The sequence below is a fragment of the Aythya marila genome, assembly GCF_965140915.1.
Source record: "Aythya marila genome assembly, chromosome: 5".
NCBI classification, from domain to species: Eukaryota; Metazoa; Chordata; class Aves; order Anseriformes; family Anatidae; genus Aythya; species Aythya marila.
In genome coordinates this window covers 16,329,755-16,344,358 of record NC_139046.1, presented here as the reverse complement: position 1 = coordinate 16,344,358, position 14,604 = coordinate 16,329,755, and the positions used below count along the sequence as shown (strand labels likewise).

Here is a 14,604-nt window from a genome sequence, read left to right as displayed (position 1 = left end):
AAAGTCTGTTCAAATTTTTCCAGGGGAATGAATTTCCCTGATCTGTAGAGCATATGTTTTTGAAATGGATTCATTCTGTCTGCACGTTTTAACTCTCTTAATTCAACTATACCACAAATCAAACCTGTCTGAAGCAGTATGAGACAAGAAACAGTAAAATGCTAGTGAGTGGAAAGATGGTCACAATCTTTTCCTATGATCTTGAACAAATCCCAGTTAACCTTTCTGTACGTTAGGTTTCCCAGCTATAAACTGAGGCTAAAATTCATATTTCCTGGACAGCTGTTGCTAGACGTCATTCTAGTGGCTATAAAATACTAGAGCAAGATGTAGAGCATCATCACTGTCTGCTGGTTGTCAGGATACCCATGGAGAGAGAAGAAATACATGAATGTGCTACAACAGGCTGTAATTTCTTTATGGAGGTTTGGGCAGAATTCCAGTTGCTTTAAATCATGTATTTAATTAATACCCATTCCATTCAAGTGCTGCATCCCAGCCAGGAGCTGACGTTGTATTTGCTTTGCTATAAACATAATAGGATGAGTTTGTGGCAGAAGAGAAGGCTTATTTTAAGCTCCTTACAGATATTTATGAAATAAATGTTTCCTGATCCTGCAGGAAAGATGGGCAAATAGAGCAAGAAAGTCATATCTGGAGTAGGACAACGCCACCTTGAACGAGCAAGCTCAGTCCCAGTTCCACTACGAGCACTGGCAGGGTCAGGGCTGGGTTTAACCCCATCAGCTGCAGGCCTTCCTCTCTCTGAGAGACCCCAGGCCGAGAAAGACACACAGGGCTGGGGAATTGGCTCTGACACAGACCGAAAGTGGAGCTGAGGAGGCAGCAGCCTGGGGAAAGCAGCCCTGCATAAAGCTTCTGGTCAGATGTGAACTGCTGACAGCAGCTATCATCCCCACAGAGGGGCTGAGATATGGGGTATGTCAGAGCTGTCCTCACTGTCCACTGTACATCTCCAAGGTACTCCCTGAGCCTGCTGTGACGGCCAAGGCCAGGAGAGCTTCAGCCCTGCCCTCTCAGGCACCCAGCCCTGGCAGTCAGTTGCAGGAAACCATTGCGACACCTTCAAGGAGAAGGCACGATACCTTCCTGGCCTGCCCAAGGCAACACGGGATGCCCGTGGCAACACATGGAGTCAGAGCTACATCCTGGGTGGCCAGCTCTGCTTCTCCCTTGGTGCAGGTGCTTGGTGGTGGTGCTTCTCACCTACAGCTTCTGCTGACTTCAGCTTTAGCAACAGACATAAGTATTTAAGATTCAAGCTTCATATTCCCACACATGGATTAAAATAGAGTCTAGTTTTTGTTGTTGTTGTTGTTGTTGTTTTTTGTATTGTTTTTCTTTTCTTATTTTTTGTATTTATATATTTTGTATTATATACTTCTTATTTTTTGCCTTATAAACTGCTGGGACTCCAATAATATTTCTATGAAATTTAAAGTTGAGAAAAGGTTGCAATAACAAGGGCTGGTGGGCAGAGCAGCTAAATCAGCTTATAGAAATGAGATAGGGAACAGTGAAAAATAATGGACTCAATGCCTGCTTGTAAACACAACCACTTCTCAGACAATAAAAAAGAAATAGAGAGATTCTGTAGATGTTCTTGAAAAGTTCTCTCCAACTTCCATTTCAGTTGACACTAAAAGTTGGTGGCTGGTGACACCAAATTGTTCGGTTCCAAGTTCCAGTTTCCACTATGCAATGGCTGACAAATAACCTGTTGGCTGGTTGTTTATCTTTTTCAATGATTTAAACAACAATAATAACAATAATAAACCAGCAGATTTTTTCTCAGTAGATAAGAACCCATGTTGTGAACTGGCAACTTCCTTGTATGACCTAGTAGATAAAATATGGATTGTTCATGGAGGAGAAATGGTAGGAAGATAAAATTCTGCAATGGGTGCTGCAGTGAAAATCTCTTGGCTTTCAGGAAATCAGGAGCACCAATTCCATGCCACTTGTCAGTAACTACTACATAGAAATAAAAAGTTTTTAAAGCAGGGAAAAGATGAGCCCAACAAACTCTAATGTATTTCATGTTCCATTATACTGTGTCTATACAGAATTAACTCTGTTGGCATCTGATTTACTCAAGCCAAAAGGAAAACAGGGCTTTTCTCAGTGCAGTTTTTTTTACTGAGCTTTCATGTTCCAGTTGAGCCATCTTTTTTTTTGCTACACAGTACTAAATAGCTGTAATACTAAGCTGATTCTATTGTGTTTACATATATGACAGTAATAAACCAGACCCTTCACTGAGCTGAAGCTTTCGCAGAGATATAAGCCAAGGCAACAACAGACTAACAAAACCCCCATCCAGATGTTAACAAAACAGTAGAGTCCTTTCATAGTTTGGGTGAGGACCAAGAGCTGTGTTGTTTAACTAAAGACAGCCACAATAGAGCAAATAGAGCCGAAAGCGTTAATCCAGCTTTCATTAGATAAATTGTGTTGTGGCACGTACAGACTCTGTTAGAAACAGATTGAATTACAGATCTGAGCATCTCTTATCCTCCAACACTTTGTTTTAACTGGATCAACTCTCTGTTCACTAGAATATTACTGGGTTTATTTTAAAGCCACGCTTTTTTTTTTCTTCTTTTTTTAAATCAGGGTCTAAGCTCATGCTTATTTGAGGCTTTAAAAGAATATCTTTCTTTGCCAGCAGAGAATCTGCGTCAGCTATGAATGACAAAAAAGGGAAAGCTGGCTCATGGCAAGGATTTGAAATAAGGCAGTGGGAACATTTGAGAAATAGGAATTTATTCCTCACCGTGGAAGGGCATATGGACTATGGGTCAAAAATGGCCAGGGCATAACTTCACTGCAGCTATGTCAAGAATTGCTTTTATTCTTTGAAATGAGCCAAGGAGTTCTCAAGTGAGACACACCTGGCCAGTTCCAAAGTGGTGAAATCAACACCTCAGATGAGTAAAAATGCTCACAGTCTGAGGGAGATCACTCAGAATGAATGCACTCTGAGTTTAGCTTCAGAAGAATGGTCAACCCTGAGTGTTGGGAAGATAGGCCTGTTAAGCAGCTTGGTATTACATGTTGTCCATGATGGATTTGTGACCTGTTGGCAGAAAATGAAAGCATTACATACATATTTCTGTGAAAGCATCTTTCAATAAGGGAAGTTCTCTCTGTTCTTTGCAGTTTATGTGGTGAAGCTTCTGTTTGGATTTCAGGATTTCATTTTAAGTAATAATTATTTATGATAACTATTAACAAGTATGCTTTTTTTGTCCTCAGAGATCCCAAAGAGCCTTTATAGATTACATGTAAGATCACTTTGTTGACTTCTTTGTTGTTTTAAGCCCAGGAAATCTTGAGCCCATTAAGATCTGTTCCTGTAACCCCTTCTGAACGTCAGCTCCAAAAACCTAGTCTAAGTCAATGTGAAGGACTTTTTGTTTTCCTAGCTAGACACTACGGCTGGAAAGATATTTCCTCTTAGGTCCTAACTCTTGGTAGACTTTAGTTAATTAGGAACATGTAGGTGAATTTTTGCCTTCTGAAGGAACATAAGCACAAAAGTCCTCAGTTCTAAAAACTGCTGTCTCAAATTCTCTTTTTTTTACTCTTCAGTCCAACAAAGAGCAAACCTAAGAGAATAAATACTCCTAACACACGTATACTGCTTTGCTGTCAATATTGCAAACATGAATTGCACTCTTAATGGCAGTGTCAAATCGGAGGGACAAACTGGCAGGATTCAGCCTTTGAGCTCTTCAAGAGTTGTCCCATGTCTGAGATCCATGAAGTTTAAGTTATTCTCTCTCTAGTTAACTAAGAATGACTGAAATAGAGCCCACTAAAAGTGTTCCTTTTTGTTAATAATAATATTTTTATTATTAATAATAATATTTTTATTATTATTTTGGGTTTGAAGCAAGTTTACTCACTTTTTAAAGTGAGCTAACTTTCCTTTTTTTGCCATTTTTTTCTTTGCTGGTAGTTTCAATCTTTAACTCTTCAGATAACTTAAACTAAAGTCTATAAAAGACAGTTGGGTGAGAAACTGTCACTGTTGTGCCTTTGCGGTGAGTTTATTGGGACCACTCTGTGTTTCTCTTTGCTCAGGAAAGCCATATGGTGCAGATGACTTCCTCCCCGTGCTCATGTATGTGCTGGCCCGCAGCAACCTGACTGAAGTCCTGCTGAATGTGGAGTATATGATGGAGCTCATGGACCCTGCTCTGCAGCTAGGTGAAGGTAAAGTACAATGTTTGCTCCTTGAATATTCTCTTTGCAAATTATTATTTACCTTACTTTAGTGTTTGTGAAGGTAGGGCAGCAAGGCTCTGGTTTTGTGGATAAGCTTTGGCCAAGCTTCTCAAATCCGAGGCTTTAAAATGACTGTTAAACACTTCAACTCTTTTTAGCAGTGTCGTGACCTCAGACACAAACAAGAAAAGCAGGGGGCCCAGCACAAATGAGATCTGAATTGCTGGATTAGTAACCTAAACAGGGACATCTAGTGTTCCTTGGCTGAAAGGCTGAAAAGTCAAAAGGTCTTTGCCTAAACCTAAACTGCTGCAATCCATTGTGCAACTTTTATTTACTCCTCTGAGATAAGAGAGCAGTTCTTAAACTGCATTGTATTCCTATGGCCCTACATCATTCTCATTCCCTGTATGAGTAGAGTGATCCTTTGACAGTGTTCTCTGGCTGAGTATCACAGCAAGGTAGAGAAAAAAAAGTAAGGTTAAATATTAGTTTTGAATGTGAATAAAGACCTCTGCTATTGGAGGGGTAAATATCCTAGGGCTCTGTGGGCCTTTAGCATCTCAAATACAGCTTGGGAAGCAAATGCTACTTACAGGTACAGGGTTGTACACTCTGAATTAGATAATTTGTCACCAACTAGTCACTAAAATAATATGAAGGACTTCATTTTAGAACTTGTTTTTGTAAGTACTGAGGTTGTAGAAAGGAGTCCTGAATGAACAACAGCAGACCAATTTTATTTATATTAAACGAAAGTGTCAGTCTGTAGCTAGGAGCACATCTACCCAGCATGGTGCAGAGGTGAGCAAAATTAAGTACTAAGAGAAATAACAGTAGCATACAATTGCGTTAGTGAGGGGTTTCTGCATAGGCTGATATTCCTGCTGAAAAAAAAAAAAATGTTAGCAGAATAAAAATGTTAGCCTAAGCACAGCATTTTGCTGACATAACTAAGCTGTTTTTGGTAACTACACTGCCCACAGGTTCTTCATTTCAAAAGGGCACACTACTGAGCTGTTTGCTGAAGTCAGCTGGATTGAGGAGCTCAGCGTATCAAAGGCAAAGCTGGGTGGAATTTCTTTCAAATCAAAGATGCAAAGCCTATGTGAAATCTATACTCCAGCTGAAGTGGAAAAAAATCTGTAGGGAAGTTCCAGATCACACTAGCTGAATAACCACTTCAGAAAGGGTACTGGGAATAACTGCAGACACAAGGAAAGGCAAAAAATAGAATAGCTTAATGAAGACAGCTCAGAGATTGCAAATGGAAACTGTCAAAAGTCAACTTGATATGGGACTTCCAACATTAAATGACAATAGATTCGGGCACAGAAATAAAACAAAAATTAAAGGAAAGCAGAAGTGAGGAAACTGTGAAAATAAGTCAGACAAATATATAAAATAATTTAAATCTGGCCTCCAAATTAAGAATTTACTTTGATCAAATTTTAATAATACTGATGTTGGCTACTGGGGAAAAGGCAAGGACAGGAGATGGGGAACGGATGTGTGGAAATGAAGATGCTGAAAAGGGAAAGCAAAATTAATTATTATAAAAAAAAAAAAAAAAAGTAATGAATTCCTCTGGGGGGGGGTGGGGGTGGGAAGCGGGGGACAGAACTGGACTCTGACCAAAGGGAAGCACCAGGGGTCACCAGTCTGACCAGGGGCACCCCTGAGTCTGCCAGAGCAGGAGTCACACCAAAAGGGAGACAAGGAAGGGTATATTTAAGACAGGGTAAGTGGCACCTGCAGGCTTGCTAGCCTGTTCTCAGACGTGCTTTATGGGAGAAGATGGGGAAAAAAAAAAAAAAAAAAAGAGAGAGAGAGAGTGAGCGAGCGAGCGTGCCATGTTTTCAGCATGTGCAATCCTTATATACCTGTGGGATGTTCTTCATTGGATCCACCCGAGCACGGAACGATAAATGGCAGTGTCTTTGTCTCTCTTAGGCTAATATTTAATGGTTCTCTAAAAACACTGCTCAGACAAAATGCTCTCAGCTGCCACTTACGCAACCAGCTGCAGACTGAAGCTCGGCAAAGCCCGAGCGCTGCGAGCCCGCTGCGGGCAGGGGCTTTGGGTGATGTGGAGGCGCCATCTAGAGGCGCCGCAGCTCTTATGAAGCACTAAAGCAGAAAAATTGCCAGCTCAGGGGCAATTTCCAGCTCTCCCTGTGCTGCCGGCAGCTGAAGTGAGGGCAGGAGCAGCAGGAGGCTGCAGCGAGGCCTGGCCCGGCATGGGGCTCACCGGTGACACGGGCACAGCCGCGGCCTGACCCCTCGCCCCGCTGGGACGGGTGTGCTCTGTCCCATGGGAGGCCAGGGAACACCTCACGCAGCTCTCCGGGCTGCCTCCTTGCCTTGTTCAGAGGAGACATAGAGCTCTGCCCTCCTGTCAGGGTCTATCTTCAGCCCTGTTGATAAAGCATGTTCTTATCACAGCCCAGCTCCTTCCCTTGCTGCTGCAGTTGGTATTTATTACTCGTTTCAGCCAACACCATGGCAGTCAGGAATTTTTGAGGAAAATGGACTGGCTTTTAGTGTTCCATCACCTCTTTCTCTAGTTTACCAAGATTTATCACTCTTAACTTTTAAGAGTACAGGAATTTGTCTCAGACATCTGGGTTCCCCATCTAGTCAATAGACGTGGAGGGAGCAGAGGGTGACTTGTCCTTCCTTGCAGGTCTGAGACCTCCTTCAAAGGTGCTGACCCCACAGGGAACTTGGGATCTAAACATTTCATCAAGGTAGCTGAGGTCAGGGGATGAATGCAGGCCTTGTGCTTTTCCTGCAGAGCACACTGTGATTTTTACCATTGCCTTGCATCGTGGGGACTGCCCAGGATCCCACATTACAGACCTACTGCATTGGCCCTGTTGAACACTTCAAAAAGATGAACATGTCCCAGAAAATAAATCATCTGTGGTCAAAGGTGGCTGGTTGGGTTTGTTTGTCCAAGCTGCTTTTGTAGTAGCTTAGCTTTGGTCTGTGGTGCCCCCTAGGACATCTACAATCTCAGGAGCCTGGGCAGCTGACATTGCTGTGAAGCAAAACAGGATGGAGGCCACCACGACCTGCCTGCAGGCATGGGCAGTGCAAGCATTAGACAGGGTCTCTGCATGGGCACAGTCAAGAGGGAAGGGGAAACGAATGGCCCATGCAGATGTGATGCTCATCCAAGACCTTCTCCTTTTGCAGGCTCCTATTATTTAACCACCACCTATGGGGCCCTGGAGCACATCAAGAACTATGACAAAATCACCGTAACTCGGCAGCTGAGCATGGAGGTGCAGGACTCCATTCACCGCTGGGAGCGGCGGAGGACACTGAACAAGGCCCGGGCTTCCCGCTCATCAGTGCAGGTAGCTGGCGAGACTTCCTGGGGAAAAGGCCTGCGAGATGAATGTGCTCTATCCATACATAATCATTTTAAATATGATAATTATTTAAATATTAAATCAACACAAATCACTATTAAGAGACAGAACATACTGTGCAAGATTTCCAAATCTTAAACAAGCAAACCTCATTTGAACTACATATTATATACAGAATGCATATTGAAGTCTTGAAGTACTCAACTAAATCATTTTAAATATGACAGAAAAGTGATTTCGTTGCTCATTCTCAAGGACTGTGTGTGAGGATCTTCATATCGGGAGAGCTGCAGTGGGGAGGGCCATCTTCTTCATGGCCCTTAGGGCCTGGGGAAGCCAGGGGCTAAGCTGAGGAGATGTGAGCAGCATAAAGATGTGAGAGGACCAGAGCAATCCCAAGGGCTGGTCAGACAAGCAACTTCCAAAACCTGTCCTCTCCTGCCCAGCAGTGGAGCAGACCCCACACGGGCTGGTTAGCTGAAGAAGTATTAGTTGTGAAGCTCACACTGTGAGTAGCCCAGTGAAGATGTCCCATGCACCAGTCGTACAGGTGCCTCTGGTCCTCCAGCCATGGTGGGGCTGGAGGCAGGAGCAAGCAGACAGGGTGCCCTGACAGCCCCATGTCCTGTGATCAAATTTTCACCCACAAGGAGGCAGCAAAGTCCACGTCTCAGGTTCTGCAAAGCCTTCACAGGGCAAAAGCGAGCAGTGTCAGCACTGAGGTGGGAGCCTCAAATAAAAATGTTGAAAGAATGCTGAGTGGGAGACTGTCTAAATAGCTGTGTAGCAGCACGGTGGAAATATGCTTTCCACAGTGCAGTCAAAACAGTTCTGAATGATCTCAGAACATATGAATGGTGGATGGGACACATAATTATCCATCCATCCCTAAGTGCTGCTCTGACAGTAGCTCATAGCAGCTACCTAGCATGGAGCATAATAACTGGGTCAGCAAATGCCACATTTTCCCCAGAATGTTTCCACAGTTTCCAGCAGCACAAGGGCTGTTTTCACTTCCTCTGAATGATGTGCAATGTCATAGACATGCAAGCCTGCCCTGGCAGGGGTAACTAGCTTGCGGGCATGTTCACCATGCCCCCACATGCCCTACTGGCTGCCTTACTCATCTATAAACACAGTTTGGAAGCCCATAGTCCAAATATTTGGCAAATGTGTAGGATTTAAACAGTCTGAGAGTCCGCAGCTCTCTCACTTCTTCTGGGGAACTGGAGTATTTTCTAACAGAAATGGCTGGGAGTTTTTTGAATGTCACAGACACAAATTAAATACACAGGTTCCCCCCTGGCCAAAGGTACTGTAGATTTCTGCACCTCATAAGTTCAACAGAAAGTCTTTTTGTCAATTTTTACTGTCTGAAACAAGATACAAGTAAATCAGCCTCCTTCAGAAGAAGCACAACTTCTGCTGTTTCATTACTCATGAAAGGAAGTTCGGAGGCCACTCTCTCAAGATGCTGCTTAGGTGACAGTGGAATTTCAAGGGCCACTACAACACCAATCCTTTCCTGTTTCTGTTAAATGCTGGGGTTTCAAGCCAAGTCTCTGAGGTCTGTTATTTTTTTGCATCCTGTTTCTTCAGGAACTGTAGAGAGACAGCTGCACACTAAAGATAGTCACCAAAATCAGAAAAAAAAAAAAAATCTTCATTGATTTTGACCTTTAATCATATGTCTTTGTGGGACTAATTATTTGGTTAAGTGCTTGCTAGCTTAAGTATTCACTGATTCAGAGCTTGTTCTTCAGAGGAGAAAAAAAATAATAAATTTAAAAAGAAAAATGCATTGGAGGATGACTGGAGGATATTTGGGAGCATTTATGTGTTCTAGGTAGCTAGAGATTTGGGGCTGAGTATTGTCTCCTAAAGTCATTGTGTTAATTACAAGATCTATCCTCATATTCCTCTTCAGGATTTCATCTCCATCGCCTTTCTGGAGATTGGTGCTCAGTCAAGGACACTTGCCTCTCGGAGTGACACCACAGCTGAGCAGCTGAGCCAGCAGTGTGCTGAAAAGTTTGAAGTCTCCCATCCCAAGGACTATGGACTTTTTGTTTATGTTGATGACCAGTGGCTGCAGCTGGACAAAGAAGCCCTCCCCCATCATATCAAAGCTTCACTGCTGAAGAGTGAAACCAAGAAAGATTTCCATTTTATTTATAAACCAATAGACCATAAAAAACCACCAGTTCCAATTGTCAAAGACTCTTACTTTTCCTAAGGGCTGTGCTGCTCTTTTGTTGAATTTGCCATCCTGGAAGGGGTGGATAGTTTATTTCATGAGATCCTTTGGTTTCTGCAGATCTTAGAAGGCCTCTGGTGCTTGGCCTTCAACACAGGGTAGATATGCTAGTTGTAGATGCTGTCTGAATACAGAGCATTTCTCAGTGAAGTTCATTTGCAGAAATAAAAGGAGCATTCAGGAGAACATTCATCCTGTGGAAAACTTGAAGCATCAAACCTCAGAACCTCCTGCTGGCAACCAGTTGTTGTCACAGAATGTAAATGGACAGAGAAGAATGAATCCAGAGGTCTTGTGAATGAACCCAGAGGTCTTGTGGAAGAGCGGACATTTACCCCAACATAAATTATGGCAGGTGTGAACCATGCCTGTGCACAAGGCCTGTGAAAGGTCTGCACACACCTTGATGCTGTTTGGAGGTAAGACTGCATTTACACCACGTAACGTCTGTTCACCCCGTTTGAATAAACTGAGTCTTGGCTGATGTATTTGGTGGCGTAGAAGTGCCACCTGTAGCAGAACTCCATCTCTGTTTTGCCATCTACAACATGTAATTGCCTTTAAAATCCACATCATTATAGACCATGCAAGAGGATCCTGCACATTCACTAAGAAAATATTTTCTGCCTTCTATTTGTCACTAAAATCAGGTGGCTTAGGCATTTTCAGCAATGTGTTTTTTTAAAGATTGAAAGTCATCACCATAAATTTTACATGTACAGCAGTTTTAATCACATTGGTTGCACAATAGTGTTTGGTTAATTGTGTATTTATTTCCATGTGTGATATGGTGCAATTGTTTTAAAATAAACATTTGTAAAGAACTTAATAATTCTCCCAGTGTGGCAAACTAGATTAAAATAATCTTGAAGTCAAAAAAAAACAAGAATAAAATATTGGTCCCTTTTTACCCAGCTGCTAGTTTCTCTAGTGTTTTCATATCTGCAAATCCCATTAGGTTATTACTTTAATAAAACCAGGCAGTTGCAGACAGAACTTGCTAATTCTCTTCTCTACCTCTGCTTTCAGTCATTCGGTCACTGCAAACTTACATTTCCCTGCAACCTAAATTTCCGCAGAATAAACTGAAACTGCAAAAATTCATTTCATGAACTCTGAAAACAGCTTTTCAGGACTGGATAATGGCAGTGGAAGCCTCAATTGTGAGACAGATCCTTGTCTTCTGGGTGCCTTCCTTCAGGCAAGACTCCCACTACCAATGCAAGAGACTGGCTTTGTATGCAGGAGGTAAGCAGCCTCCACTGCAGCGAGGCAAACATGGGATCAGGCCTAGCAAAGCTGTGATGAGAAAGCAGGGAATGTTTTACTGTGGGCTTGGCTCAAAGCTGCTGGTGTTTCCTCCCATCCAGAAACAGAACAAGTTGGGCCACGTTGCCTGAGGTCCCTGCCTTACGCCTGAACCTCCAAAGGGAAAATGGCATCGCCTGTGGCTGATCACGTGCTCGGTCTCTGGGGCTGGAAACGTCCCCATCTACATGCGCTAGCAGTAACACCCAGTGGCACGCAGTGGCCAAACGTGCAACGAGATGCCAGACTAGCACTGTGCATCTGCCAGCCTGGGCTGTGTGCCCGCGACGTTGGGCAGGAATAACAACCAAGAATGAGGAAGAGTGAACAGCAGCAGCCTTGGTTGCCAGGCCACCACATGCAGAACTTACAGGGTGTTCCACCAGCACGGAGCTGACACCGCTCTCAGTTTTCTGGTTATTTCTACTCGTGTGCAGCTGTCGGCACCCCCACAGTGCCTCCGGGGTGCCCACCTGCAGGGGGCTGTTGCTGAACCCACGTGCTGCCATCAGCCTCTGGTGGGGCAGCCTGCTGCTGCCTGGAGCCATTTACAGCCCCCTTTGTTCTTTTGCATCCACTCTCCCAAAGGTGACCACCACCGCCTCTCACCTCCTTTTCCACCCAACTAGTGCTGGGACGAGCTCCCCACCTCACTTCCACCCACCTGCCCATGGGTATCACACCGGGACGGGTCCACGTGCAGTAGGTCTGGGGGATTCATCCTGCCACAAAGGTCCTGCACCAAGCAGCAGGCCCCTGGTGTCACAAACAACTGTGCATTCACTCAACGAGTGGAAAACGAGCTCACAAGGTGAGGTGTGAGCGATAACATTGACCTGGAGAAAGGTCTGGTTTCCACAGGGCACAGCCAGGCACAAAACCCATGCAAAGATTTGCATGCAAAGCCTGAGGATCTGCAAATCAGCCAGGACAGAATGAGTTATAGCAATTCATTAGAATTATGCGGTGCCTTTCTCACTGTCCTCTGCTACAAGTTATTTAAGTCCTGGGAGCAGGCTTATAAAAAGGCTTTCAAATAGCACATGCAAAACATTCATTACAGGTGTTACAGCTGCAAAGAGCTCATTTGGTTAGCAAAGGTTTCCATGGATCCTCCTCCCTTCCCTGAACTCAGGGGATCAGTCGCTTTGACACGAGCTGCCTGGGAGGAACGCCCCATGCTGGGCTCAGAGGGGCTCCTCCAGAGGGGCTCCTCCAGAGCCCTGCCACTGCTGTCCCTCGCCTGGGCACACAAGCTGGGAGATGACCTTAGTGGTGAGATCCTGGAGGACCAGAAACTCTGGACAGAGACCGCTGCCACCGCTGGGCTCACAGAAACGTGGTGGGAATCAGGCTCTGCTTGCCTGATAGCTCATCTGGACAAACTTGCTGCTGTTTTGGTGACTGTGGGAACAACCTGAGTCCCCATCAGCATGTCCCTGCCCCAGATGGTGGTTCCTGGGCTCCTGCACCGGTTTCTGCTGGTGTCTGACAGTTCAGCTGGTGGATAAAAACATCAAAGGTGGGAATGAAATGAGCACTTTTAAACACTCCATGGGATTTTGTCCATTTGCTTTCATCCTCATGCTGCAGACCAGGTGAAGAGGAAGCCGTGCAGACTGGTGATCTGTGGCTTCCCCTGGTTAGTCAAGATAGTCACACTGTGACTCATGCCCTGGCCCTCACATGAGCCATCAGCAGACAAGTGTTTCAGGAGACTTTGACCAATAAGGATTGTGTAATCTGGCCAAGGCCTCCTCAAACACTCATTTCCACAGGAAGGTTGTGCAACGATCACCCCTGTACGTACGAGCAAAGGATCCTGGTGTGAGAAAGGAAGAGAGACCTGCTGAACCCAGAAACCTCTGTAAAGAAAAACACAAACATAAAAACCCTAAGTGGTCACTGTGTGCCCAGGGAACCAATCTGTCAATAATTCACTGAAATAATTACGCCGATAGGTCACGTATGACCTGAAATACAAGCCATTGAAACCAGAGGCAGTTCTGCTGAATTCAGGAGCTTTGGGCACCAGTACACACCAGCCCCCAAGCTGGACTTTGAAAGCCAGGGCCGGGCTGTATTTTCCATCAGCTCCTGGGGACATTCAGGCTGGAGGCCTCCAGCCCAAGCCCTGCCGAAAGCAGGGCTCCCCGGGCTGCTCAGGGCCTTGTCCTTTTTGTGCTGCTGGAGGCCCCACAGCCCCTCAGGGGCCCTGCTCCAGCACTGCCACCACTGCACTGTGAAAAATGTTCTCCTCAGCCGCTGTGAAGCCCCTGACTGCCCCACCAGACCCCTCCTGGGAGGGTGCTGTCACAGCAGGACACGGCCTGCATGGGAGTGATGTGGTATTTTGGTTGTCCCCTGTCTCGTTTTTGGGTATCCCATCCCTAGGAAGGAGGAGGCATCAGAACTGCCCGTGTGCCCCGGTGTGACGTGCTGCTGAAGTGGGGAGGTCGCCCTGTGAACACAGGAGGCTCCTTTCCCTTCCCTGCTCCCCCAGACCTTTTCACAGGGGCAGAGGCAGCACAGGCACAGCCGTCCAGTGCTCATCTTAAGCCATCCTCCCAAAGGAAGACACGGTGTGGTTTGGGCAAAGCTGAAATCCTACTAAGCTGCTGGAATCCGTAAAATAAGCCATCATCTCCAACCCCATGTGGACTGCTACTTGCTTTAGCATTAGTGGAAAAGTAGGGGTAGTTATGAGCCCTGAAAAAACCTGCATCTGTGTAAGTCTGCATCACATCTTAATAGCATAGCATATACCTGCTGATGCCCTCCAGGTCCTCACCAAGGAAAGGCTGTGACAGCTGCGTGGTTTGGCACAGAACGACTGGGAAAAGGGCCCTGGACTCTGCCTCTAGCACCTGAAAACGAGGGAAGGAAGAGCTGGCTGGTGAGGACGGCGCTTTTCCCAGGACTGGGGCGACACTCAACCATTCTGCTTGGGAAAAGTGTTGTTTTGTGATGTTTTGTTTTTGTTTTTGTTTTTTTTTTCTCTGGACAACCCAGCTTTAACTTCACCCTGTTCTGGTTAGTGATGACAACAAGCTGGGAATTCGCCAGTTTGGCTTATTTTGCAGAAGCTGTTGCAGCGCAGCGTTCTAGGAATTGCAGCCTGAGCAACCGCGTGCCTGAAGGAGGAGCGAGGGTGCCTGAGCTTGCACAACGCACCACAAGCTGCTCTGCAGGACAGGGAGCTTGCACAAGCCTCAGGTCATTCTCTCATCGGTTCTAGCACCATCCCAAAATAAACAGCCGGCCACACAAGCATTAAGCCAATCTGATGCTATCTGGAGACCTTAAAATAAATGTATTGATCACTGCAGGTGGAAGTTGTTTGGCTGTTTTTGTTTGCTTGCTTGTTTGTTTTTGTCTTCCGTTCTGCGGAGTTGTTTTCCTGTG

At 45.2% G+C, this 14,604-nt stretch overlaps 1 protein-coding gene across 4 annotated transcripts in view; it reads left to right on the top strand.

Annotated features, from left to right (window-relative positions):
- The window catches only part of RIN3 (Ras and Rab interactor 3), a 71,871-nt gene extending 57,267 nt beyond the window's left edge, over window positions 1-14,604 (top strand). For 2 of the 4 annotated variants that reach the window (XM_082760457.1, XM_082760458.1), the window contains 3 exons: window positions 4,111-4,242; window positions 7,456-7,619; window positions 9,562-10,789. In XM_082760457.1, coding sequence (XP_082616583.1) covers window positions 4,111-4,242; window positions 7,456-7,619; window positions 9,562-9,870 — 605 coding nt within the window. In that variant the 3' untranslated portion in view covers window positions 9,871-10,789. Of the gene's footprint in view, window positions 1-4,110; window positions 4,243-7,455; window positions 7,620-9,561; window positions 10,790-10,920 lie in introns of those variants that run through there. The other 2 variants (XR_014317504.1, XM_082760459.1) reach the window with 2 other exon arrangements.